Source organism: Agelaius phoeniceus, chromosome 11 (assembly GCF_051311805.1).
Source record: "Agelaius phoeniceus isolate bAgePho1 chromosome 11, bAgePho1.hap1, whole genome shotgun sequence".
NCBI lineage: Eukaryota > Metazoa > Chordata > Aves > Passeriformes > Icteridae > Agelaius > Agelaius phoeniceus.
Window position 1 is genome coordinate 11439208 of NC_135275.1, and position 25893 is coordinate 11465100.

Genomic DNA, 25893 nt, shown 5'->3' on the forward strand with positions numbered 1-25893 from the left:
TCCCTCTGCTTGGAGGGGGGAGGCAGCCTTGGGTGTGATGCTGAGGTGGGACAGTGTTAGAGGAGGGTTTACTGAGGAGGCCTGTGGGGCCAGGCCTGGCTCCACATTGCTCTGGGGAACTGGGAAAGGGATGCTTGGCTGTCCTGCCTTGGGCTGGGTGATGCCAAAGACATCAGGTACCCCCCAACTCACTTTCTCCCCAGGCACAGGCTCCTTGCTCCTGTGAGGCATTACTGGCCTCCAGCCTGCCTCAGGATGCCCTCAGCATCGTGTGAGCCAAGGCTTAATAGCAGCCATAAATCAGGCAGAAATCTGCTGGGCTCTGAGCAGCCCCTGGGGAGAGCAAGAGCTGTCCCCAGGCCTTGTGGCTGCTTCTGGGTGAGCTGGGAGCTGGAGAGGAGAGGGGAGGGAGCTCATGCTTGCCTTGACCAGAGAGCCAACTGAGAGGAGGGGACAAAGGGAGAGGAGAGGGGAGAGAGCTGGGACACGACCCAGCTGTGTGGAGAAGGGAGCTGGTGTCAAAGTGATGGCATCACCAGGTGGCTCCTCAGGGAGAGCTGCCAGGCTGGTGGTGGCTTGGGGAGCATCTTATGCCCAGTGTGACTTGTGGCTTTCCTCACACTCCTGCCGCCCAGGGTCGGGGTGGTCTCAGCAGCCCATGAGCCTCTTGCAGAGAGAATGTGCCTTGGGGAATGGAGGTGGTGATGCCAGTTCCTTGCCCTGAGCCCTGACAGATCTGGATACCCTGGCATGTCCAACCAGATGCTCAGTGGAGCTATGTTGTTGCTGCTGCTCATGCTGCCCTCTGTGCCAGAGCAGGCAGGGTGTTTTCACACATAGACAGGTGCTTTCTCACCTTGCTTCCGTTTGGGCTGGGAGCAGTTTGACTTCAGAGAGAAGCAGCCCCCCTTTCCTGCAGGAGATTAGCTCCTGGGTGACTGCACTGGCACTGGCTCCCCCAGCCTGGAGCCAGCCTTATCTCCAGAGCACCAGTCCCTGTGTGCAGGCTGCTGCTTGCACAGGAATTTGCAGGGTCACTAGAAAGCTTTCACCTTCTGAAGAGTAGAGAGAGGTGAAAGAAAGAGAGATGTTTCAATTTGTAAATCCTCCTGCACTGCAAACTTCAAACAGGGCTGGGGGAAATCAAAAGGCTTTGCAGCACAGCAGCCAAGGGAAGCGAGGAACAGTGAAGGCAGCTTTGTATGTGAGGCTTGAAGCTGGGGCACGGATGAGGGATGTGCACACCTGATCCTGGTCAGGGATGGGGCTGGCTGGGGTGCCAGGAATCCTGCTGCTCCTCCTTGCACTGGGTTGGAGCAGGTGAAGCACAGAGGGGAGGTTACAGCAGGGCTTGGCATCCAGGATTAGTCATGGCGGTCACTGTTGAGATGTGCTGATGTAACTTTGTGTTGGTATGATGATGGAGAGCCAGTTTTCCAAGGAGATGTGGGGGTTTAAGGCTCTCAGGTGAATGTGGGGTGGGAGGTGGGAAAAACAGGTGGCAGCTGTGTGCTGCTAATGCCCATGGGGCACCAGCACTGGGGTGCTGGCAATGGGCTGGAAGGTGGATTGCTCCGTTTCAAGAGCAGTGAGGTTCTTGATGAGCCCCATCGAACATTTCTGGGGCCACCAAGGTTGGCAGAGTCTTGCCTTGCCATGCTGAAGCCTGTGGGCTTGCCTGGGTCTGCCTGCTGGAGCCTGTGCTGGAGCCCAGAAGGAGGGGACCAGGTGATAGGAGGCATTCTCCTGGGGGTCAGCAGAAGGCTTCTCCCAGCCAAAGCTGCTCTCAGAGGTGTCTGGGGTATCCTGGGGTGTCAGGATCCACTGGGTCTCTGGGAGCTGGGTAGGTGGGGTGGGGCAGGGGCCCATGATCACAGATCTGCCAGGATGGAAGCTGCAGCACTGCCCGTTTGGGCTGTGCTGTGGTGCCCCTGCAGCCCGAGCCGCTGGCCGGGAGTGCACCCGATGTGCCGTGGGTGAGCTGCTGCTGCTGCTGGCCAAGGTGCTGAGAGAGGAGACAGGCGTGCTCCGAGTGTCCCTGCACCTCCGGGTGTCCCTGCACGCTGCCCTGCTCCTGCCTGCGAGATTGCTCATGTGGAGCACGATCCCAAAGGGAAGGAGTTTGTTTCCAAGGAAAATAGAGATTAAAGAGAATTAAACAAACCAGAGATGGGCTGAGAGAGGAAGAGATGCAGAGCAGATGGTGAGAAGGGGGGAAGCAGGGAGACCAGCACAAAAGCTCGGGAGAGCCTGGAGGAGAGAGGAAGGAAATGGCAGGAGAAGAGCACAGGAAAAGGCAGCATGGGGAAAGCAGGCAAGGCACAGCAGGGAAGCAAAACACCCCAGGCCCTGGCATCAGCTTCTGTGTTTGCCAAACCTCCTGCTGGGACTTCCTTCTGTTCCTGAGCACCTTTGTTCCTCAGAGCTCAGTTTGCTGCCGAGATCCAGGACAAGGAGAAAACCTGAGAGTTCTTTCAGTGGAGAGCCTGATGGGGGGGAGAAGGTGCAGCCACACCGGCCACTGCCCCTCCATCCCAGGTGGCTCCCTACGAGCCCCTGGGGCTGTGGCTCCAAGCTTCCTTACCCAGGAGTCAAACAGTGGGGCGCAGGGCTCTGCCCTGGGCTGGGAGGGAGGAGACCTCCAAGAGCAGGCAGAGACCTGCAGCATGTTCCTGTTGCCTCCCACAGACGGGATCCACAGCGTGACAGCTCAGTGCGTCCTGCGCGTGATCATCATCACGGAGGACATGCTGGCCAACAGCATCACCGTGCGCCTGCAGAACATGTGGCAGGAGAGGTTCCTCTCCCCGCTGCTCTCCACCTTCCTGGAAGGAGTGGCCACCGTGCTTGCGACGCCCAAGGAGGACATCTTCATCTTCAACATCCAGAACGACACGGACGTGGGGGGCACGGTGCTCAACGTCAGCTTCTCAGCGCTGGCGCCCTGGGGCGGGCGCTACTTCAGCTCGGAGGAGCTGCAGGAGCAGCTGTACATGAAGCGCATGGTGCTGACAGGCACCTCCATGCTGGAGGTGCTGCCCTTTGACGACAACGTGTGCCTGCGGGAGCCCTGCCAGAACTACATGAAGTGCATCTCCGTGCTCAAGTTCGACAGCTCGGCGCCCTTCATCGCCTCCCGCTCCACCCTGTTCCGGCCCATCCACCCCATCGCCGGCCTGCGCTGCCGCTGCCCCCAGGGCTTCACCGGGGACTACTGCGAGACAGAGATCAACCTGTGCTACTCCAACCCCTGCCTCAACGGGGGCATCTGCACCCACAGGGAGGGGGGGTACACCTGCGTCTGCCGCCAGCACTTCAGTGGTGAGTGCGGGCCTGGGCCTTGGGGGAGGGCTGGGAGCGACCCTTGGCACTGCTGTCACCACAGCAGGTGCTCTTCCCACCAGGGCAGTGGGTGTCACAGCCTCGCTGTGCCTGCAGAGTCCAGCTCTGCTCCCAGCTCTGTGTTTCCATGGTGCTGCGTGTGCAGGGCTGAGGTTGCCATAGAAATCTGTCTGGTAGGGAGTTAGCATGGAGGACTCTTGGGGACCCTGGCCACCCCTTGTCACAGAGCAGGAGGACTAAGCTAGACTAGGCTAGGCTGGGGCACAGGAGGCTTCTTGGCTGTCCCCCATGCTAGGGGGGTGATGGGCTCTGGGACGATTGGAGTCCGTCTGTGGTTTCAGCCTGTGCCAGTGTTCAGCTGGCCTGGCAGAGGTGTGGAGCCACACTGGCCCCATGTGCAGTGGTTGAGCTGCAACACACCCAGAACAGAAGGGGAGGCTGGGCCCAGGTGCCCCACCAGGCAGGATCTGATCCAGGCAGATCTGGTCCTGACTGGGGGGGCTGGCAGGGGAATCCACAGTCCAGCCAGAGTCTGGTTGCCACAAGTTCCCAACAGGCTGTGGAGAACTGGCAACTGGGGGATGAGGGGAGGTGGCCTCTGGCTACTGAGGAGGGAACCCCTGCCTTGCTCTCGCTGTCAGGAGGGAGCATGGCAGCAGATGGCTGCCTGGAGCTCTTCTCTAGGTGGCTCCTGGTGAGATAAGCAGAGTCAGTGGTAATTAACCTCCAGCATTTGAAATGTGAACAGTCATTAGCAGAAGGGTTAATGAGCTCATTTGCCTGTCACTTCATGCTGTCTCCTCATCCTCCTTCTGTATCACAGAGCGAATAATGGGAGCAGGGCCTGGGGCGTAGGACTTCAGCTGAGTGGTTCCCTGGGTTCTGTGGGAGTAGCACAGGAAAAGGGGCTGACAGGTGCACTGCACTGTTGAGCTGGTGTGGGGCATCCCTGTTACCCATGCCAGCAAGGTGCCAGGGTATTTGTTGTTCTCCATGTGGTTCCCACTTGCATGCAAGTGTTTGGAAGCTCCCGGTGCCATGGGTGGTATTTCTATAGCTATTGACAGGAGCTCGGTGGCACTGGGCTGTCCCCACACCCCAGAGACAGGACTGAGATGCCTGTCCCGGGTTTGTGTGGTGGCAGGGCCCAAGAGGCACTCTCAGCATTACCAGGACTTCCCTGGCTTGCTTCTCCATTCTTAGGACTGTGCAGCCCAGCTGTGGCCAGTGCCCTCCTGTCACATTCCCATGCTGATTCAGATCCAAAGTTGTCCCTTCAGCCAGACTTGGCATCACATCCAGCCCAGTGGCTCGTGCTGGGCTGGCAGTGCTTGCTAGCTGACTGGCTCCTGTGGGGGACACCTGGGTAACACTTGGGGTGTCCTATCCTTCCCCGGCCCCCAGCTGCTCCACAGACTCCTTCCCTCAGCTACCCTGTCCCGAATCCAGGCTGAAGTCTGCATTCCCAGGACAAGGAGCCCGTGGGTGGCTGCTGTGTGTGGTCCCAGCCTGTGGCCTTGCCCCTGCAGGGGAGCACTGTGAGGTGGACAGCCGTGCGGGGCGCTGCGTGCCCGGCGTGTGCCACAACGGCGGCACCTGCACCGACGGCGCCGACGGCGGCTTCCGCTGCCAGTGCCCGGCGGGCGGCTTCGAGGCGCCCTTCTGCCACGTGTCCACGCGCTCCTTCCCACCGCGATCCTTCATCATGTTCCGGGGCCTGCGCCAGCGCTTCCACCTCACCCTCGCCCTCTCGTGAGTGCTCTCTCTCTCTCTCTCTCTCACTCTCTCTCCTCCACTGCACAGCAGCGTCCTCGGTTCACCTGGCCCTGCTCTGGTGGCTCTTGTGCACTGACCTCCAGCACGCTGGGCCAGTCTGGGGGCTGCCTGATACTCTCCACACCCCTGTGTCACTGGCTTTGCTCCTCCATGGGGCTGCCCTGGCACCTTTGGCCAAAGGGCTCTGAATCTGCACTGGCATCAGCTCATGCCTTCCATCAGTGCTGCCGCCAGCTCTCTGCCTCCATGCCAGGCCCCTGTGCTCAGGTCTTAGTGTCCCTGTGCTGGGATGCTGGTGCATGCCACAGGAGACAGGGGGTCTCCATGTGCTCCTTGCACACACCCTGCTCTCCTTCTTCCTACCCTGCCCCAGGTTCAGCACTGTGGAGCCCGGCGGCCTCCTGCTCTACAATGGGCGTTTGAATGAGAGGCATGACTTCCTGGCAGTGGAGATCATCCAGGGGCAGGTCCAGCTGAAATACTCCACAGGTACTCTTGGCCCTGCCTGCTGTGGGATTTGTGTCACGGGAGCTGAGAGAAGGCCTGTGCTGAGTGGGAGGAGAAGAGTGCTGCCCTGGATGGAACCTGTGCTAAGGGAAGCAGGGTTAGGAGGTATTGGTGAGCATCAGTGGATAGCACAGGAGATGAGATGATCAGGACTCTCCCTGGGCTTAGGAGTGCAGTTTGTGAGCACAAACCAGGACAAACCCTTTTGGTGTCTCTGCCGCCGTTCTGTCCTGTTGTGTCACTGTGAGCTTCACAAGTCCATCAGCAGCACAGTGGGTTTGATGCCTCAGGAAGGGTGGGAACACCTGAAGGCTGTCTGGCTCCCCTGAGGCTGCCATCATCCCTGTCTCCTCAGGAGAGTCCAGCACGGTGGTGAGCCCCTACCTGCCGGGGGGCGTGAGTGATGGGCAGTGGCACACGCTGCAGCTCCGCTACTACAACAAGGTACGTGTGCCCCAACTGGCCCCGGCGCTCATGGCTCTCTCTCCCCACAAGTGAGCAGCTCTGGCTCTCCTGTTCTCTGCCTCTGTCCCATGCCAATGGCTCTGGAGAGAAGGTAGAGCAGGTTGTCAGCCCTTGGGGATGGATGCAATGGAGCAGACAGCTGGGTGCAGGGACAGATTGACACCCAGGACCTCACTTGGAGGCTGCAGGAATGTGCTGCATGCAGTGTCCTTGCCCATGTCCCTCTCTGGTGCTGCTTGCTGGGCTTGGCTGGAGGTTTCCCTCCTGCATTATTCACACCTCCAGGAGCACAGCTGAGCCTGGGCTACTCAGGCCTTTCCTTGCTGTTGTGTGAACCCTTGGGTGCTTGGGTCTGGGGCATGTATGCTGCTGACACCCTTCATTTGCTTTCAGCCCAAGGTCAGCACCCTGGGGGTGGTGCAGGGCCCCTCCAAGGACAAGGTGGCCATCTTGACAATAGATGAATGTGATGCTTCAGTGGCCCTGCAGTTTGGCAGCGAGATTGGAAACTACTCCTGTGCTGCAGAAGGTGTGCAGACCAGCTCGAAAAAGTGAGTTCCTTGGAACTGCTGTGGTGGGGAGGGTGGATCCCTGTGGAGCCAGGGAGTCATGTGCAGGACCTTGGCTGTGTGTGCCTGTCCCTGAGGAGGTGCTTCCAGCCCTGTGCACTGGGGAGCTCACTGAGGTGAGGTCACTGTACCTCTTAAAGCCCTGGGCTTCTGATCCTGCAGGTCCCTGGACCTCACAGGTCCCTTGCTCCTTGGAGGGGTCCCCAACCTGCCAGAAAACTTCCCCATCACTCACCGGGACTTTGTGGGATGCATGCGAGACCTCTTCATCGACAGCAAGCGCATTGACCTGGCCTCTTACATTGCCAACAACGGAACTGCTGCAGGTACCAGTGCCTCTGCTCCTGCCAGCCCTCCCAGGGAATGCATTCTGCTTCTCACACAGCACTGCTGCTGGGCTGTAACAGCATCATGGCACCACAGCTGGAGTTGAGCAGATTCTCACTGGAGAACAAGGCCTTCAGGTCCCCCTAAATGATCCAATGCCCACCTTAGCTAATGTTCTGGGAATGTCCCCTGATCCCAAGTGCAGAGCCTGTTGAGCTGGCTGATCTGGGAGATGCTAGATCATCAGTCCAGCTCTACAGTATCATTGTTCTGGGATAAGGAGCACCGACCGCCTTAACCCTTATCCCTGAGCAGGCAGGGTCTGGGTGGAGACACTGAACAGCAGGGCTTGCCCCTCTGACAGCCTGGGGAAGGGCCAGCAGGCAGCAGTGCCTTTCCTTTTGGCTGGGGGGAGGTGGTGAGCTGGTTGAGGCTGATACAGGTGGCTTTGATACCTCCAGGTTGTCATGCCAAGCACACATTCTGTGATTCCAACCCCTGCAAGAACGGTGGCACCTGCTCTGTCAGCTGGGGGACCTACTCCTGCCTCTGTCCTGTTGGCTTTGGGGGCAAGGACTGTCGCCATGGTGAGTGAGGGGGCACTGCTGGGCACGGGCAGGGTGGGGTGCAAGGCTGTGCTGGGGTTGCTGTGGAGGCAGAGTGATGGATCCATGTGAGATGAACTAACTCTGCTGTCCCTGCATCTAGTGCTCCCTGTGAAGTGCCCTACCCTTCTCCTCACCTCCACTTTCCTTTCCAGCCATGCACCATGCCCACTATTTTCAGGGCAACAGTGTCCTGACCTGGGACTTCAAGGCAGATGTGAAGATCTCAGTGCCGTGGTACCTGGGGCTGGCGTTCCGGACACGCCAGCAGGATGGGGTGCTTCTGCAGGCCCACGCGGGCCAGTACACCACCCTGCTCTGCCAGGTATGGCCACAGCCTCAGCCACAGCACCGTGGGCCAGCCTCTGCTGCTGTCTGCCCCAGGAGGGCATGGGGACCTTGTTCTCCCTGCTGGCTCCATCCCAAGCAGAGGGTGGTTGAGGGGAGAGGCATTTAGTAGGGATGGATTTCCCTCCCCATGATTTGATGGAGGGTAGACTGGAAGCAGCCAGGGTTGATGAGGTCTTTGCTCACGGGTGGCATTGCTGTTCCCTTTCTGCAGCTGGTTGGGGGCCTGCTCTCCTTCATGGTGAGCAGGGGGTCAGGGCGCAGCACCAGCCTGCTCCTGGACCAGCTGCAGCTCAGTGATGGGAAGTGGCACGACCTCCAGCTGGAGCTGCGGGATGTCCACAGCGGGCGAGACTCGCGCTACGTCATCACCCTCACCCTGGACTTTGGGCTCTACCAGGTAGGTGCTGCTTAGGACCCTGGCACCAGGACAGGAGCTGTGGGGGATGCTTGGCAAACGCAGGCAGAGCTGTGCCTCTGCACCCCCTGAGAGGGCTGGGCCAGGGCTGGTGCCCATTGCCTCGTGTTGCTCCCTTCTGCAGGACACGGTGGTTGTGGGAAATGAACTGCATGGCCTGAAGGTGAAACACCTGCATGTGGGGGGAGTCCTGGGCTCTGGCGAGGTGCAGAATGGGCTGAGGGGCTGCATACAGGTGAGTCCATTGCTCTGAGCCTTCCCTTTTCAGCAGGTCAGAGCTCTCTCTCTGTGGAGAGTTGGAAACACAAGTCTGGCAACTGCTGCCAGCATCCATCCTGCTGGTGTCACTGTCCCTCTGGGCATTCAAGGCTCTGAGGTGCCATGGGGTAGCGTTAAATAGGGAGCATGGCGAGTGGCTGCTGCTGGGGGTTTGTGGAAGGCAGGAGAGCTGGAGCCTGGTGTGTCTGCCCTGGCTTCACTGTGAGTTTGTCACCTGCACTGCAGGGTGTGCGCCTGGGTGACAGCGTCACCGGGATCGTGCTGCCCAAGCCCAACCATGCCCTGCGGGTGGAGGCTGGCTGCAGTGTCCCAAGCCCCTGCGACTCCAACCCCTGCCCAGCCAACAGTGTCTGCAAGGATGAGTGGCAGAGCTACTCCTGTGTCTGCCAGCCAGGTAGGACCTGCAGCACCCTGCCGCTCCTCTGCTCTCGATGCCTGCTTATCTTCTCCTCTGCCCCTGTGACTCCCTCCTGGCCTGTGACTGCTCTCATGTCCATGCCTGGGGCAAGTCACATCCCTGTCAGACACTCATCAGTTTTTCTGGAGGGCAGAATCCCTCCTGAGCTCCCTGAATTCACTCCTTGGTACTCCAGCACCTCTCAGGTAGAAGGTATTTGCTTACCTGGTGGTGTCTGTCCCCACCTCAGGGTACTACGGAGGGGACTGTGTGGATGTGTGTCACCTGAACCCCTGCAAGAACAAGTCGGTGTGTCGCCGCAAGCCTGGCTCGCGCCTGGGCTACGTCTGCGAGTGCAGTGAGAACTTCTTTGGGCAGTACTGTGAGCACAGGTGAGATACAGGGCAGGACCGTGGCCTTTGGGCCTGGCTCCATGCTGGCCTCTCATCCTGGATGTGTAACCAGGGACTTCTCAGTGCCACCTTCCTCCTTGGAGCTGCTGACTGGTGGCAGAACAAGGCCCAGGGAATTTGGTTGTTGTAATATCAAAGATATTTCTCTCCCTAGGATAGACCAGCAGTGTCCAAAGGGCTGGTGGGGAAACCCCACCTGTGGGCCCTGTAACTGTGATGTGAACAAAGGCTTTGACCCTGACTGCAATAAAACCAACGGGCAGTGCCACTGCAAGGTGAGGGGCAGCTGTGCCAGTGGGGACATGGACCATGGCTTCTCTGAAACCCTGCTTGTTCTTGATGCTGTTCCTTGTCCCCCCACAAAGGCCTGGCAGTTGCCCAGGTCCTGCTTTGTGTGTCCATATCTGGGTTGGATCCCTGCTCACCTCCTCTGTTCAGCCTTCCTGGACCAGCATGGTGGTGATGGGCGCAGTGGGGTGCTTGGAAATCAGGAATGCCTTGACCTTCTCTGGCTCCAGGGGTTCCCCAGCCTGCTGTCCTATTGGGTCACTATGATGACTGTCCCCATGTCCTCGCAGGACTTCCACTACCGGCCCAGAGGCAGTGACACGTGCCTGCCCTGTGACTGCTACCCCGTGGGCTCCACCTCGCGCTCCTGTGACAGGGAGAGCGGCCGCTGCCACTGCCGGCCCGGGGTCATCGGCCGCCAGTGCAACAGCTGTGACAGCCCCTTCGCTGAGGTGACACCCAGCGGCTGCCAGGGTGAGTGTGGGCACGGCAGGGGCAGCTGCTGCCAGGGGCTTGGTGCCAGTGGGCTGGCCCTGTGACCTGTATGTCCCCACAGTGCTCTACGACGGCTGCCCCAAAAGCCTGAAGGCAGGTGTGTGGTGGCCCCAGACCAAGTTTGGCTTCTCGGCTGCGGTGCTGTGTCCCAAAGGCTCCTTGGGTGAGTGGGGACGTGATGGAGAGGGGAGGAGGCAGCCTGGCTGTCCTGTAGCAGCCCTGGCAATATCACTCTCTTCTTGCACTACCCCAGTCCTGTTCAGCTGGGCTTGAAGTTTGGGAGAAGGAAGTTGGAAGAGAAAATGTCACAGCCTGGGGAAGAGCAGAGAGCAGAGGGTGCTGGCCATAGCACTGGGGTTGGGTAAAAGCTGTGGGGTGTAAGACCCATCACCCAGCTATGGGGCTGTGCTGTTCCCTCAGTCTTGGTGCCTGTCTTCTTCCTGCTGCTCTTTGGGTTCACCAGGCTTGAGGCTGAGGTCAGGCCTGGCACAGCACCCTCAGTGCCTTGCTGTGACTCCACCAGCCCCATCCCTGTGTGCCCTGCCAGGGAAGCGGGGCACAGTGTGCTGTCAGGTGAATGCTGGGTAGGAGCCAGCATCCTGAGCTGGAGGAGGCAAAGCTGTCCTCAGTGACAGAAAAGGTGTCAGCAGGGTGTCTGGGAGTGTAGGGCAGTGCAAGCCCCAGGGGACAATACAAGCCCTGTCCTTCCCCAGCCCTTCGCCCCCGGAGGAGGCAGGTTTGGCTCCTAACTGTTGTCGCTTCTCTCCCTGGTTCTCTCGCCCTCCGTGCACAGGCTTGAGGGGTGCAGGTAAGGTTGCTCCCATCTCCTTCCCCCTGTGCTCTAAGGGCTGCACCACACAGCTTTCCCTCCCTGCTCCCTGCCTGACACCTGCACACCCCTGCGCTTTCCCTGCTGCTTCTGGAGCTGCCAAGGGTCCTCCCTATGCTTTGCCTGGTCTCCCTGCTCCTCCACAGTGTTCCCTGCTCCCAGCTCACTAACCACACAAGCCCAGCTGCAGCTGCATGCAGCCCTTGCCACCCTGTGTGCCTGGCCTGCAGTGTTGGCTCGGGCAGGTCTGAGCTCTGCTCCCTGGCTGGCATGGATGCTGGCTCTCCTGGATGGCACTCGCTTGCTTAGCCTGGGAGGGGAAGGAGCTGGTGCTGAGCAGTGGGTGGTGAGGCCAGGGAGGAATGGCTGTGGGGTGGAAGAAGGAGAAACTACTTGAGTGGGGAGTGGTAGGATGGGAACAGGAACTGATGGGCAGGCACAGCACAAGGTCCTGTTCCTTCTGCCTGGCTGGCAGGGGAAGGCACAGGGACCTGGGGGTCAGATTCTGCCCAGGTCTGAGTCAATCTGTTCTGTGCAAGGGGAATGCCATCAGTATGGAGACTTCCTGTTCTTCCTGCTCCCTGCTGTAATGGCACTGGTCCCTGTGCTCCTGCAGCTGGGAGAAGGGTGGCTGGGAGGAGGAGGAGCTTGTCCCTGGGGCTTTTCTGATCAGTAACTGGAGTCTCCTCTAAGCTTCCTCTCCCTGCCCTCCCCTGATACCCTCTCCCAGCCATGGGCACCTGGCTGGGCTCCTGTGCCCTGATGCTGAGGCTCCACAGTCCTGCTGGGTACACTGGGGTTGCCTGGTTTCTCTTGCTCAGAGTGTTTGTGGTGACACACCCAGCTGAGAACACTTTTCTTTGTGTTGGCTTTAGCAGTGTTTTTGGTGGTGGTTAACATCTCATCCCATTCAGTTTTGCAAACTCCCTTGCTGCACACAAATGCTTGGGCTCCAACCAGGGACTGGGGGCTGGCACTGGATACTGAACTCACACTGCTGGATCCTCCACGCTGGGGTGCACCATCCCACTCCTCCATCCCCCTTGGATGAAGGGGCTCATCTCAGGGGCTGGTTTTCCAGCCCAGCAGCAGGGCTGTTGTGCTCCTGGGGTGGCTTTGCCCTGTAGAGAGAGCAGGACCTCAGCAGGCATTGCAGGCTGTCAGCTGGGGGATGCCTAGAGCTGCTTGGGCTTCTGTAACTTGTGGTCAGATGTGCCTAAGGACACAGTCATGTCCCCTTGGGCTTTTCCAGCCTGGGTCCTGCCAAGTCAGTCCTTTTTGCAATCCTGTGTGATGGCACCTGGCCTGATGCAGCCCCAAAGCACACATGGGCATGAAGCTCCTGGAAGGAGGGATGGCAGCAGCTTGCTGAGGTTTCACAAACCAAGAGCAGAACGGTTTGCACTGGTGCAAAGCAGGATGATGGCCCTGGGGTGTAACAGTGCCACTCTTTGGGGTTAGCTGGTGCAGAGGATCAGCCATGTCTCCTGTGCTGAATTTCCAACAAGCCCTTCCTCCTTGTTTTAGGTGCAGCCATCAGACACTGTGATGAGGAGAAGGGCTGGCTGGAGCCAGATCTCTTCAACTGCACTTCGCCTGCCTTCAAGGAGCTGTCCGTGCTGGTAATCTTCTCAGCTCTGCAGCCCTGACAGAGCAGGAGCCCTCTGAACAAGGGCTCACAGCCACAAAGCACTCAGCTCTCCAGGGGTGCCTGGGGTATGAGAGGGCCTTGCCACAGTGCTCAGTCCCTTTCTCTTCTCACCTCCTTCCCCCAAATCCCTCCTGTGGGAGCAGTGGTCTGAGCTTAAATTCCTATAGCTTCATTTAATCTCTGTCCCCCTCAGAAATTACTTTGTCCTGCCAGAGTATTTGAGGGAAAAATAAATAACCCTGAGCAGGGCTGAGTGGTTTGAAGCTGGTAGGATGTCTGCTCAATGAGACCTCTCTAGCCCCCTGATTTTGTCAGGGACAAATCCCTTTGAAATATCCAGGCAAGTGTATTCAACACTTATATGTCATCTAGGCTGAATGCCATCATGTCATCTAGGCTGAATTGAAACTGAAGCCAGGAGAGCTTCCAGGGGAATATTGCCAGGGCCTTGCCCTGTCCTTTCATCTCCTTGGCCTCTGTTGTGTATGGCACTGGTTAGCCAGGCCAGTGCAGACCCTGGTGTGTTACTGGAGGCTGGTTTTCTGCCAGATGTTCTCCCTGTTCTAGAGACCACCACTGCGAGTGTCCATGGTTTCTGCTGTGGCTTCAGAAATAGTCTCTGTGCCCAGCAGGGCCTGCAGCATCCCTGGTGAGGATCCTGCTGAATTGTTTAACCCTCTCTTTTCTCCCCGCTGACAGCTGGAGGGCTTGGAGAGGAACAAGACTGAGCTCAACACGATTGAAGCCAAGAAGCTGGCGCACCGTCTGCGGGCCGTGACAGACCACATGGAGCACTACTTTGGCAACGACGTGCACATCGCCTTCCGCCTGCTGTCCCGCCTCATGGCCTTCGAGAGCCGCCAGCACGGCTTCGGCCTCACCGCCACGCAGGACGCCCACTTCAACGAGGTCAGGCCTGCCCACATCACAGTGCCTTCTGTGCTGCTGCTCTGAGCAGCCACCTTGTGTTTCTGAGGGGATTGAGGGTGTGGTGGGACCCTGTCAGGAGCTCTGGGCTCCTCGGTTCACACCAACAGTGTGGGAAGCAAGGCCTGCATGGTCAGGCCTGGAGTAAAAAGTGATTGAGGAGAGGCAGAGAGCTGGGTTTGCTCAGCCTGGGAAGGCAGAGGGAGGTCTTACTGCTGCTGGCAGGTCCTTCATGGCAAGGGTGGAGGAAAGGTATCTCTGTAGGGCACTGGTTGATGAGAATTGAGGGGGGGAGCCCATCATAGTAGGAAGTACCTCTCTTCCTAGAGCCCTTGTGCAGAGAGCACAGTGCTGCAGTCTGGGGGTGGTCAGGAGAGGCCCAAAGGCCACGCTCACCCTCTGTCCTCGCGTCTCTCCCATTCAGAACCTGCTGCGTGCAGGCAGCTCTGTGCTGGCCCCTGAGAACCGGGAGCACTGGGCCATGCTGCCCCACGGGGAGCACGGCAGCGCCAGCCTCATGGAGCAGCTGCGCGACTACTCGGGCACGCTGGCCAGCAACATGAAACTCACCTACCTCAACCCCGTCGGTGTGGTCACCCCCAACATCAGTGAGTAGGAGCTGCCTGGGGTGCAGGGACACTCCTCCATCACACCTGGTTCCCTTCTCACCTCACTGCACCTCAGGGTAATGTCCTTGATGGCTCTCTCTAACATGGAGAAGCATTTGTGAGAGATGTCCTGGTCCCATCCCTGCCTGGACTAGCTGACCTCCAAGAGCTAGCAGAGCCCAGAGTGTGCTGCCTGCTCACAGTTACTTTCCTGTCTCTAGTGAAAAAGCAGCTGGCTGTGGTGGCAGGAGTAGCCTGCCCTATGGCAGAGCAAGGACCCGGGCTGGGAAGGAGCGCTGTGGGTACTGAGATTTAGTGTCATGCCCAAATAGAGGTTATAGCCCCAACTCCCTTGGCCACGGACTTGAATCCTGGGGTGCTCTGGAGCACAGTTGCTCTCCAGGTTTCCATCCTCGAGCTGACTTTGACTGCTCCTCCGCAGTGTTGAGCATCGATCGCATGGAGAACCACTCCCACGTCCGCCGGCGCTATCCCCGCTACCACAGCAGCCTCTTCAGGGGCCAGCCCGCCTGGGACCCCCACACACACGTGGTGCTGCCACTGTCGGTGCTGAGCCCTCCAAAAGCTGAAGGTGAGCATGAGAGCATCACTCAAGGAACAGCATGGGGGGGTACAGCTGGCAGGAAAGATGTAGAATCATAAGAAGGTTTGGGTTGGAATGACCTTTAAAAGCCATTTAGTTTGCATGTTCCCTACTGAGACATGTCTCTGTCAGAGGTCTGAGAGCCAACCTTGAGATCCTGAGCTTTACAAGTATTCACCACATCCCAAAGGCTCCTGATGGCCTCGTGAATTGTCTTCAGAGCAGCACACGCTGGCGTGTGTGTGTGGTTTTGTGTGTGTGTGTGGGGTTTTGTGTGTGTGTGTGGGGTTTTGGGTGTGTGTGTGGTTTTGGGTGTGTGTGTGGTTTTGGGTGTGTGTGGTTTTGTGTGTGTGTGGTTTTGTGTGTGTGTGTATTTTTGTGTGTGTTTTTGTGTGTGTGTGTTCTCACCACCCCTTTGTGTGGCCCAGCTGTGCCCACAGCAGTGCCCACGCTGGCTGGGGCTGAAGGGAACTACACTGTGGAGAACTCCTCCCCGAGGCAGGCGCTGCCAGAGCCCGAGCCCACTCTCACTGTGGTCATCCTCATCATGTACCGCACCCTCGGGGGGCTGCTGCCTGCGCGCTACCAGGTGGATCGCCGCAGCGTCAGGTACATCCTCCTCCCCTGTGCCCCCACAAGCACCAGGGCACAGGGGCTGGCTGGACTCTGTTCTGTTCCCTCTGGCACTTGCCAAGTCTGTCTGCAATGGTGAGGGTTTGATTCCCAGCCTTGGTGCTGCTCTGTGCCATGTTTCCCAGCTCCATGTTGTATTCTGAGCAATTCCTTCTGAGCTGTCAGAGCAAGGATACCTGAGAAGTCTCTGGGGGTCTGTAGCTACCGTCACAGATAGTGATGGTAGAGCTCTGTTGCTCCTCGCAGGCTCCCCAAGAATCCTGTGATGAACTCCCCCATTGTGAGTGTGTCTGTGTTCAGCAATCACACCTTCCTGCAAGGACCCCTGGACACCCCTCTTGTGCTGGAATTTTACCTGCTGGAGACAGCCAACAGGAGCAAACCTCTCTGTGTCCAGTGGAACCACTCCAACCTGTGAGTTGAGCATGACTGGGCCACTCTCTCTGAGCAGCTTTCCCCACACACCTCCTCATACCCCAAGTTTCCCTGAGCAGGATGGGGGGGGGGGTGCCGCCCTCTCCCATGGGATTTGGTGTTTTTTGGAGGGCACAGCAAGGTCAAAATCATTTAGTTTGGAAAAGACCTTTAAGATCATTGAGTCCAATCATTAACCCAGCACTGCCAGGTCCACCACTGACCCATTTCCCTCTGTGTCACATCCACACTCTGGCTCCCATATTTCCACTTTAGCAGAGCAGTTGTATCTGCTGGCAGAAGAGCCTTGTCAGCCACCCCTCTTCTCTGTGGTTCCTGCCCCCCACACACATTTGTGTGTCTTCTCTCCTAAGTGCACTCTGCTTTTTGGTGGCTGCAGGACCAACCCCTCTGGCTTCTGGACAGCCAGGGACTGCGAGCTCGTGTACCGAAACACCACCCACGTCCACTGCCAGTGCTCCCAGTTTGGCACCTTTGGGGTTTTGATGGACAGCTCACACCGAGAGGTAACCTCAGGCCTGTGGGACTGTGGGTGATGGTGGGGACTGTTAACAGCTGGGTCCCAGCACAGACAGAAAATGTCCTGGGCACAGGCAAAAAATTCCATGTGGGACACACACACAGTTTGAGAGTTCTGCAAGCTTCCTGTGTTTGCCCCTAACCCTGCTATTTGCCTTTGGTTCTCTGCTGCTGCAGCAACTGGAAGGTGATCTGGAGACATTGGCAATTGTCACCTATTCCTTGGTGTCTCTCTCCTTGGTGTCTCTGCTGCTGACCTTCTCCTTTCTGACCTGCCTCAAAGGCCTCAAGTCCAACACACGTGGCATCCACTCCAACATATCTGTCACCCTCTTCTTCTCTGAGCTGCTCTTTCTCCTGGGTATCAACCGCACTGAGAACCAGGTCTGTGGGCTTGAACACACTGGGGGTGAGGTGTGGACGATGCCATTAGCCTTGGCACAGTGGGACCATCTCTAAGTCACTCTTGTCTCCCCAGTTTCTCTGCACTGTGATTGCCATCCTCCTCCACTGCTTCTTCCTCTCCACCTTTGCCTGGCTCTTCGTCCAGGGCCTCCACATCTACCGCATGCAGACGGAAGCGCGCAACGTCAACTTCGGAGCCATGCGCTTCTACTACGCCATCGGCTGGGGTGTGCCTGCCATCATCACTGGTAGGAGCTGCTGGTGCTGCAGCCGTGCCCAAACCAGCCCTGCTGCTTCTCAGCAGTCCCTGACCACCTGGTGTTGCCCAGTTTATCTAGGGGGGAGAGCTAAGGGTGGGCTTGCCATGGTCAGCAGTGCTGACAACAGCGCTGCCAAGCAGTGCTGTGGTGGTCAGGGACCACGTATCAAGGGCTCTCATCTTGCCTCCTGAGGAGAAGTCATTTGTTAGCACATCTCCTCAGGTATTCTAGTTAAAGTCTCTTGGTTTCCCAAGCCTGCATACTTGGGTGACCTGTTGTTGGCACTGAATGCCTCTTGGACTGGGCTGTGTCAGGAGGAGAAGGAAATAAAGTTCCTGTTGCTGATTCTCACAGTCCTGACTCCTTCCCCCTGTGGTGGGGAAGCCTATGCACATGGCAAGGAGCAGGGAGAAAGCCCCTTCACTGCTGACAGTGCTGGCATGGGATTGACATGGTTTGGACAAGTCCAAGGCTGCTGGGTGTGGACCTGACCTCTCCCTTCCTCCTGCAGGGCTGGCTGTTGGCCTGGATCCTGAGGGCTACGGGAACCCTGACTTCTGCTGGATTTCCATTCATGATAAGCTGGTCTGGAGCTTTGCAGGCCCCATTACTGTCGTCATTGTGGTAAAACCCTGTCCTGTTTCACCCACAACCCTCTCCTGCCTCCCTTCTCTGCACCATGGGCACTCACCCCTCCTTGGCTGCCCACTGCCTGTCCCATTCTCTGTGTCCCTCTCCCTCAGTTAGAGGCCCTCTTTTTGTCCCTCCTCAACTCTAGCCAAACCTGGGGGAGGCCACAGCTTGGGCATGAAGGGGAGAGGAGGGGATGTTTGCAGGGCCTGGCGAGCCTGGAGTCTGCACTGGGGAGGTCAGGTCAGAGCCAACCCTTGGCACAGCTTCTAATCAGTGCCAACACTTTCAGATGAATGGGGTCATGTTCCTGCTTGTGGCCAAGATGTCCTGTTCCCCAGGCCAAAAGGAGACCAAGAAGAAATCAGTTCTGTGAGTATTAGTGGCCAAAATCCCAGCAGAGCTCTGGCAGCTAGTGGATTTTAGCATTTTCAGTGACCATCCTCCTCCTCCTACCATCAGAGGGCCCTTCTGTGCATCTGTGTCAGCCTTGCAGCCACTGTCCTCTCCCACACCTGCCAGCCACATTAACCCTTCCTAAACTTTATCCTTTCTAGTTCCTATGTCCCCACTATGTTCACACTCACCTCCCAGCTGGTCCCCTTTCACCACCTGCCCTCACAGCCACCTCTTGTGTCTGCTTGGGTTCAGCACTCAGCCCTTGTCAGCTATGAACACCTGTTTCTTCCTCTCCTACATGCTCCTGAGACCTTTCCCCACTCCCTCTGAGCCAGCCCTGGAGCATGGCTGAGCTCTCTGTGGCTCAAAATGACCTGTGTCATTTTGGCCCCCGTGTTTGCCATGTGTGATCCAGAAGGGAAGGCCTGGCAGTCAGGAAGCTGGGCCACTGTGCAGGGATGTGCCTGCAGTGCTGGGCACAGCAGGGAGGTCTCTGCAGGAGCTTTCCCCTCTGGATCTCAGTGAGCACTAGCCTGTAGGTTAACAGTATGCACTAACCTCTCAGTGTGTGTCTATGTCCCTGTCTGTCTGTCTGTCTCTCTCTCTCCAGCATGACGTTACGGAGCTCCTTTGTTCTGCTTCTAGTTATTAGCACTACCTGGCTCTTTGGCCTCTTGGCTGTCAACAACAGTGTCCTGGCTTTCCACTACTTCTACACTGTCCTCTGCAGCCTCCAGGTAACTGCCCAGCCTCTGCTGGGGAGGGCAAGGGTCAGCCCAGTGGAGCATCCCTGTGGTCCCCATGGCCATCTGTGGAGAATGGGTGCCCTGTGCTGAGCTCCCAACATCTCACCGAGCTCCTTGTCCCTTCTGCTGTCACCTTTGTGGCACTGAGTGACTCCTGCCACTCCTTGCTGCTGTGCCTGTGGTGAGCAGCCACACAGAGCAGGAGGTGGCTGCAAGGCATTTGATTCAGAGGTAACATCCAAGGGATAGCAAGTGCCATCTGGAGGGAAGGCACCTCCATGTCCTGAGAGGGCAGAGTAAGAGAATGTGATGGAGGTGTTGGACACTCAAAATATGATTCATGGCAGCACCCTGCCAACCTTCTCCCCCCACTGGGGCTGATGTTGCTGGAGGGGACCCTGCCATTTGCTTCTTGGCCACTGCCAGACAGGTGGACACCCCACCTGTTCCTCCCTCATCCATGGCCACTACGGGTGTTAGCTCTCATTGGTATTTGGGGTTTTTGGTGCATCCTAGTCCGATGGCCTGGGAGGAGCCCGCTGCTGGCACTGTGGGCAAGCAGGTGAGCTGGCAGTGAGGGGCTGTCTCTCATGGCATCTCTCCCCACAGGGCCTGGCAGTGCTGGTCCTGTTCTGTGTACTGAATGAGGAGGTGCGGGAGGCATGGCAGCTGGCCTGCCTCAGCAAGAAGGGGCAGAGCGAGGAGGCCACGAGGAGCACACAGGTGGGTGAGAGCAGAGCAGCCCAGGGGGCTGGGCTCAGGCTGCATGTCTGGGACAGGAGCTGACAGGGATATCCCCACTTTCCCTGGGCTGCTGTGGCAGCTCCTTAACAGGGCACGTGCCCTCTCCCTCCCCCGCAGGGCCCCAATGCCTACAACAACACAGCACTGTTTGAGGAGAGCGGGCTCATCCGCATCACCCTGGGCGCCTCCACGGTGTCCTCGGTGAGCAGCGTGCGCTCTGCCCGCACCCACTCCAGCCAGAGAGCTTACCTCAGGTAGGAGCAGCCAGGGTTCAGGGGCCAGCAGTGCCTGGGCAGAGCCACAGGCTCCTGCCACTGTGACAGTTTGAGCCTCCTCTCTTTCAGAGACAACGTGGCAGCACGTCAGGGCTCAGCCCTGGATCACAGCCTGTTGGCTCACGCCGGCCCCACGGACATTGACATGGCAATGTTCCACCGTGATGCTGGGGGAGGTAAGGCTCAGCCCTGTTCCTGAGCTGGGGGAGTTCTTCCTGGTGCAGGCTCTGAGTTTGTGGTTGCATCTTGCACCCCATGTTCAGCTGCGACTTCCAAACGTGTGGTAGATAGGAAGGAGAGGCAGCCATTGTGTCATTTAGCACATCCTCCTCCTGGACAGATGGCAAAGGGCATAGCCAGTCCCCAAGGGGGTAGAAATGGGGGAGGCAACACAGGGGACATGGGCTGTTGTGGGATCTCTGGGGGCACTGGACTCTCCAGTACAGCACAGACATTTGACTCACTGGAGCTAGACAGCTGGGGCTGGGGTGTGGGACAGGCAAGCAAAGGCTAAGGAACGTGGGTTTACTCAGCCTGGAAGAGGAGGCAGAGGGGATCTTAGTGCCGTTTGCAGCTGCCTTACAGGAAGGTGCAATGAGATGGAGCTCAGCTCCTCTCAGAGGTACCTGGTGATAGGGCTGAGGGAACTGGCACAGGCTGCTGCTGAGGGAGGGGCAACAAAGGGCAGGGGCAACTCACAAGTGTGGTCAGCCTGGGGTGGTTCTGCCTTCCTGGTGCTGTCAGCAGCAACCTCTCCCACCTTCATTCCAAATGTCTCCCCAACACACCATGTTCCTCCAGACCAGGACTCGGACTCGGACAGTGACCTGTCTCTGGATGAGGAGCGCAGCCTCTCCATCCCATCCTCGGAGAGCGAGGAGAACGTTCGCCTGCGGGGCCGCTTCCAGCGCCAGCTCAAGCGGGCGGCGCACAGCGAGCGCCTCCTCACCAACCCTGCCAACACCACTCCCAAAGGCAAGGCCTGGGGCTCTGGCAGGGAAAAGAATGAGCTCAGCTCCCTGGGGGGTCAGGCCATGCATGTCTTGTGATGGCTCAATTGCTGCTCATGGAAATATTCTCTCCCTCTTCTCTGGGGCCTGATTTGCTGTGTCCTTCATCAGATGTGGATGGCAATGACCTCATGTCGTATTGGCCAGCTCTGGGCGAGTGTGAGGTTCACCCCTGCTCCCTGCAGAAGTGGGGCTCCGAGAGGAAGCTGGGATTTGACATCAATAAAGATGCAGCCAACAATAATCAGCCAGACCTGGCTTTGACCAGTGGGGATGAGAACTCCCTCACCCAGACCCAGCGGCAGAGAAAAGGTAACAATCTGGAGCAAGCGGGCGAGGGTGGCCTTGCCTGTCTCAGGTTGACGTGACACTGAAAGCTCAGAATCAGATCTGTGTGGCCCTGCCCTTGAGGAGGCATCTCCCTGGTTTTCCTGCTCTTCTTGCTGCTGTGCAAATATTTGACTTCTCTTTCTGTCTGGTGCAGGGATTTTGAAGAACCGCCTCCAGTACCCCCCAACTCTCCAGGGCTTGCCATCCGTTGGCAGGATGACCAACGAGCTGACGTGGTACAAGACGTCCACGCTGGGTCACAGGGCTGTCCCTGCTGCCTCCTATGGCAGGATCTACTCTGGGGCGGGCAGTCTGTCCCAGCCAGCCAGCCGATACTCGTCCCGGGAGCAGCTTGACATGCTGATGAGGAGACAGATGTCCCGGGAGCAGCTGAGCAGGCACAACTCAGGAGAGTGCCTGGAAGCTGTGCCCAGTCGGCATGGGTCCAGAGAGGAGCTGGACACTATCCCCAGCAGGCATGGATCTACTGAACACCTGGAAAGTATCCCAAGCAGACATGCATCTAGGGAGAACTTGGATCTACTCGCTGCTAGGCCCAGTCAGAGAGATCACGGGAACACGCTGCCCCGGAGGCAGGGCTCCAGAGACTGCCTTGATGCTTTACCCTGCAGATTTGGGTCAAGAGAGCAGCTAGACTGTGGGCCAGTAAGAGAAGTCTCTAGAGAGTGGCTAAACACATTGCCAAGTAGGCAAGTGTCCAGAGACCAAATAGACATGTTGCCAAGTCGGGATACTTCTCGAGAGCAATTGGATTTGCTTTCTAGAAAACAGCCTTCAAGGGATCTGCTAGCATCAGCTAGACAAGCTTCAAGGGAGCAGCTGGACTTTTTATCCAGAAGATCCAATTCCAGAGAGCCTCTGGACACAGTGCCTAGCAGGCAGCCCTCGCAGGACAACCTGGGCAGTCTCTCTCGGAGGCAGCTGTCCAGGGAAAGCCTGGAACCGCTGTCAAGGAGACAGCATTCTAGGGAGAACCTGGAGGCCATTCCCAGCAGACATCCTTCCACTGAACAGTTAGATATCCTTTCTTCCATCCTTGCTTCTTTTAACTCCTCCGTGCTGTCCTCGGTGCAATCTTCCAGCACGCCTTCATGCCCCCAGACCACCGCCACCCCCTCTGCCATGCAGACCTCGACGCCCTCTGCAGTGTGTCCCTCAACACCTCATTCTGCCACCTCCCACAGCATTTCAGAGCTGTCACCAGACTCAGAGTAAGTGGTTTCCTTCCTTCCTTAGCCAGGTCTTGTTCAGCTGATCTTGTGCATTGTCCACCTGCCTGGCTCCTTCCCAAAGGTGTTTAGTTTGGCAGGAGAGGGCTGTGTAAGGGTGAGCTCCCTGCGTGAGTGGCAGGTGTCTCCTGGTCCTGAGTAGTGACTGGGCAGGGAGAAGCTTCAGGTGTGACAGCTCCAGATGCTTGTAGTGCAGCACAAGCAGAAGCCTCTGTGTATGTGAGTCTGTCCCCTCTGCCCAAGGGATGATGGCTCTTGCTTGTGGCCTGGGGGTACTCAGGGAAGATGCTCTGTGCAGCTAGGCTGGCCTCCTGGCTGATCCCTTGGTCAGTGCTGGCTCTAAGTCCCAATGGATGTATGCAAGGGCCAGGCTGGCTGGAGAGGAGGGAGCCCAAGTCCTAGGGAAGCCCTGCCTTCCCCAGCCACATTTCTCCCCAGGCATGCTGTTCCAGTATGTCATTTTCTCCCTCTTGCTCTGCTCCCTGCTGGTACTGCTCCCACTCCACCCCACCCCATCCCTCCTTCCCCCTTCCCTTATCTCAGGGACTCGGAGACAGTTCCTGCCCTGACAGAGGAGAGGTTTTCTGCCCTGTCCCCATCTGGTATAGTGGGGAAAGGGTGCTGGAGCCCAAGAGAGATGCCATGGATTAACACTGTTTTTCTTTCCTCTGAGAAGAATAATGAGAAACGATGGCCATTCCTGAGGAGCTGAAACAGATCACAAGAGAGATGGAAGAAGCAGGGCTCTTCACCAGGCACTGCCAGCTGAGGTTTGGTATCCCCATGGAGCAGGGGCCAGAACTGATGGTTGTCAGAGGCCCAAAACCAACCCTGCTTTCCCCTGCCCTGTGGGCTCAGGGGCCAGCAGCCCACACCACCCACTGCCAGGAGCCTCCAGGCTCTCAGCTGCCACCATGCTCTCCATCACCTGCCTGGTGTGACAGGTAGTACTGGGCAAGGGTGGCATCTCTGATCCCCTGGGGCCAAGGTCTTTCTCTGCGAGCTGTTTGTGTGTGGGGTGTGCCTGTGTGTGTGTGAGGGTGGGCAATGGCAGGGGGACAGAAATGGAGCCTAGGATATGGGGGCAGGGAGGGTTTTCTATCCTTTTGTATCTTTGTAATCAGAGAGAAGAGAAATTTCTATGGTTATTTTTACGGACGGTCTGTTCCCAGGACCTGGAGCATTTGTTTCACCAACAGCCCCTTGCCAGTTTCCCTGGGGCTACGAGAACCACGATACCACTGGACAGGAGAAACAGTGCCAGGCAGTCCTTAAGGCTTTGCTGGCAGTGCTTTGTCCCATTCCCCCTGCAGGGCAGCTGGCCCTGTTGCCCTCCCTGCCCTCCCACTGCAGCTCCAAACTCTGTCTCTGCCTGCCTGGTGTCCCTCAGCCCCCTGCAGCCAGGCCTCCCTCTGCCCTGCCATGGCACCACCCCATGGGGCTGCCCCTGTCTGTGAGCTGGGGCTGTGCCAGCGTGAGTGGGGCAGCAAATTCATCACTAGGAACCTGCTGGGGAGGAGACAAGCTCTGCTGTGCAGTCCTGTCCTGTACCAGGGTGGTCCCACTCTCATCAGTGCTGGTTTCCTCGGCTCAGCAAGTGAGCACTGGGTTTTTACCCACTGGGTGTTGTGCTCTTTAACCTGCATGTTACAGAACAAACTTCTGTTGGTTTGTGGGTCTGGTAAAGGAGTTGGATGACCCTTGCCCTGCTGAGAAGTAGGTTTGGCTTTTCCCAGAGCCAGTCCTCACTCTGCAGAGGACTAACATCCACAGGAGCATGATGTGGCTCCAGTTTTAGGGTGCAGCATTGCCCACAAAAGTTGTATCTAGCTGGTTCCCTGGGCCTCTGTGTACACCTGCTCTCCCCTGAGTAGCAAAGGACTCCAGCTCAGAGTGGCCTGAATTTTGGGAGATGGAGATAAACAGCACTTTGCCCTCTCTGGAAATTCAGGCTACCCAGATGGTTTCTCTGCTCAGCCTGGGGCCTGACCCCTGGCTGTGCTGTGAGATGGCACCCCTCTGTGCCTACCTCAGGCCAGGACATTTGGCTTTGCAGGGCCAGCATGTTCCCTTTTAAACCCCCCAGGTGCTCTCAGGGCTGCATGACCATGTGCTCTTTACTGCCTTACTACCACACTGCCGTGGCATCTTACTGTAGCCCAGCCTGACATGTTTACAGGAGAGGACCCATGCTGCTGTCCTCGTGCCTCTAGGGAGGCCAAGGCTTCTTGGCTGCCTCCCCGAGTCAGTGGGGAGAGTATGGAGGGAACAGAAGGGCTGGTGACTGGGGGTGCCCTGGGTCCCCAGCACAGCCCTGATGAGGCAGGCTCACTGTCATCCTTTTCCGAGGGATGAGGAGAGAAAGGCCTGCTGACATGTTTACATGCCATTTGGGACCAGTGTGCAGAGGGAAAGCCTGCTGGCCCCACCTGCTGGGACAGCCAGGCACCTCCACGCTGCCCATCTTTGCCTTTGGAAACAAGCTCGTTTACAAGTTTCTCTCCAGAGTCCTGGGATCCTGTCCCTGCTGCACTGTAGGGCCCATGTTCCTGCCAAGTTGGGCACAGGGCTCTTTATGCTGCTGCCAAATGGAGAGCAAGTGTCAAGTGCCAAAAAAGAGAGCAGCAGAGATGGTGGCCATCCCTGCAGGGCTGGTGGCCATCCCTGTAGAGCTGGGCAAGTCAAGAAGCAGAAATCTGCTTCTTGCAGACCAGTCTGCAGCTTGGTCCCTGATTGTAGTGCTGTGACCTGGGCTCTGGGGAGCATCCTCCTTGAGTTTGGATTTTTTCCTTTGGGGGATTTGGTTGGGTTTTGTTTCCTCTCTCTGTCTCCTGACTCTGTTGGCAGGGAGCGGGGAGATGCCCATACCTCCCTTTTGGCTGTGTAAAAGTGTACAATGGAAGCGCCAGATTTGGAAATAAAAGTCTATAAAATGGTGCTGGCCTCTGTGCTGTCTCTCCCTCTGCTGGGGATTCATGGCTGGGGCTGTGGATGCAGCACCTGGGCTCGAGCTGGTGTTGGGAGGGGGCTTGGGCAGGAGCTCACAGCCAGTTCCTAGGCTGCCTGGGAGTCACTGTGCCCTGAGGCAAGGTGACATTGGGATGGGGACTTGAGGTGAGGTGGTTGAACTGGGCTGTGTGCAGGCTGTTCACCCAGAGCTGGGATTGCCTGTGGTGCTGTGCAGGGGCTCCAGGCCTGGCTGGCAGGGCTGCAATGCCACAGTGGCTGTGGTGAGCTGTGGGACTCGTGCCTGGCAGCTGCCAGCACCCCCAGCCTGACCAGGCTAAGGGAAGAAGATCCATTTTCCAAAGGCTGCATGACCTCAGCAGGGTCAAGCTGGCTGCCAGCAAGGAGAAGGAAGTGTGGGGAGAGAAGGCTGAACATGATCCTGGTGCCCTCTGTCCTCCCC

At 57.9% G+C, this 25893-nt stretch overlaps 1 protein-coding gene across 6 annotated transcripts in view; it reads left to right on the forward strand.

Annotated features, from left to right (window-relative positions):
- CELSR3 (cadherin EGF LAG seven-pass G-type receptor 3) overlaps nucleotides 1–25421 on the forward strand; it is a 31437-nt gene extending 6016 nt beyond the window's left edge. The window contains exons 2-36 of one of the 6 annotated variants that reach the window (XM_077184334.1): nucleotides 2689–3321; nucleotides 4872–5094; nucleotides 5492–5607; nucleotides 5981–6069; nucleotides 6484–6641; nucleotides 6822–6985; nucleotides 7448–7573; nucleotides 7747–7916; nucleotides 8154–8339; nucleotides 8482–8592; nucleotides 8862–9030; nucleotides 9284–9425; nucleotides 9601–9721; nucleotides 10025–10208; nucleotides 10291–10392; nucleotides 11023–11037; nucleotides 12586–12680; nucleotides 13409–13618; nucleotides 14061–14244; nucleotides 14687–14836; nucleotides 15277–15457; nucleotides 15728–15895; nucleotides 16296–16422; nucleotides 16613–16819; nucleotides 16914–17088; nucleotides 17612–17724; nucleotides 18023–18102; nucleotides 18740–18866; nucleotides 19485–19598; nucleotides 19737–19873; nucleotides 19964–20070; nucleotides 20696–20869; nucleotides 21016–21216; nucleotides 21389–22466; nucleotides 23161–25421. In XM_077184334.1, coding sequence (XP_077040449.1) covers nucleotides 2689–3321; nucleotides 4872–5094; nucleotides 5492–5607; nucleotides 5981–6069; nucleotides 6484–6641; nucleotides 6822–6985; nucleotides 7448–7573; nucleotides 7747–7916; nucleotides 8154–8339; nucleotides 8482–8592; nucleotides 8862–9030; nucleotides 9284–9425; nucleotides 9601–9721; nucleotides 10025–10208; nucleotides 10291–10392; nucleotides 11023–11037; nucleotides 12586–12680; nucleotides 13409–13618; nucleotides 14061–14244; nucleotides 14687–14836; nucleotides 15277–15457; nucleotides 15728–15895; nucleotides 16296–16422; nucleotides 16613–16819; nucleotides 16914–17088; nucleotides 17612–17724; nucleotides 18023–18102; nucleotides 18740–18866; nucleotides 19485–19598; nucleotides 19737–19873; nucleotides 19964–20070; nucleotides 20696–20869; nucleotides 21016–21216; nucleotides 21389–22466; nucleotides 23161–23188 — 6365 coding nt within the window. In that variant the 3' untranslated portion in view covers nucleotides 23189–25421. Of the gene's footprint in view, nucleotides 1–2688; nucleotides 3322–4871; nucleotides 5095–5491; nucleotides 5608–5980; nucleotides 6070–6483; nucleotides 6642–6821; nucleotides 6986–7447; nucleotides 7574–7746; nucleotides 7917–8153; nucleotides 8340–8481; nucleotides 8593–8861; nucleotides 9031–9283; nucleotides 9426–9600; nucleotides 9722–10024; nucleotides 10209–10290; nucleotides 10393–11022; nucleotides 11038–12585; nucleotides 12681–13408; nucleotides 13619–14060; nucleotides 14245–14686; nucleotides 14837–15276; nucleotides 15458–15727; nucleotides 15896–16295; nucleotides 16423–16612; nucleotides 16820–16913; nucleotides 17089–17611; nucleotides 18103–18739; nucleotides 18867–19484; nucleotides 19599–19736; nucleotides 19874–19963; nucleotides 20071–20695; nucleotides 20870–21015; nucleotides 21217–21388; nucleotides 22467–23160 lie in introns of those variants that run through there. The other 5 variants (XM_077184336.1, XM_077184335.1, XR_013183825.1 and 2 more) reach the window with 5 other exon arrangements.
- The last annotated feature ends 472 nt before the right edge of the window (nucleotides 25422–25893 follow it).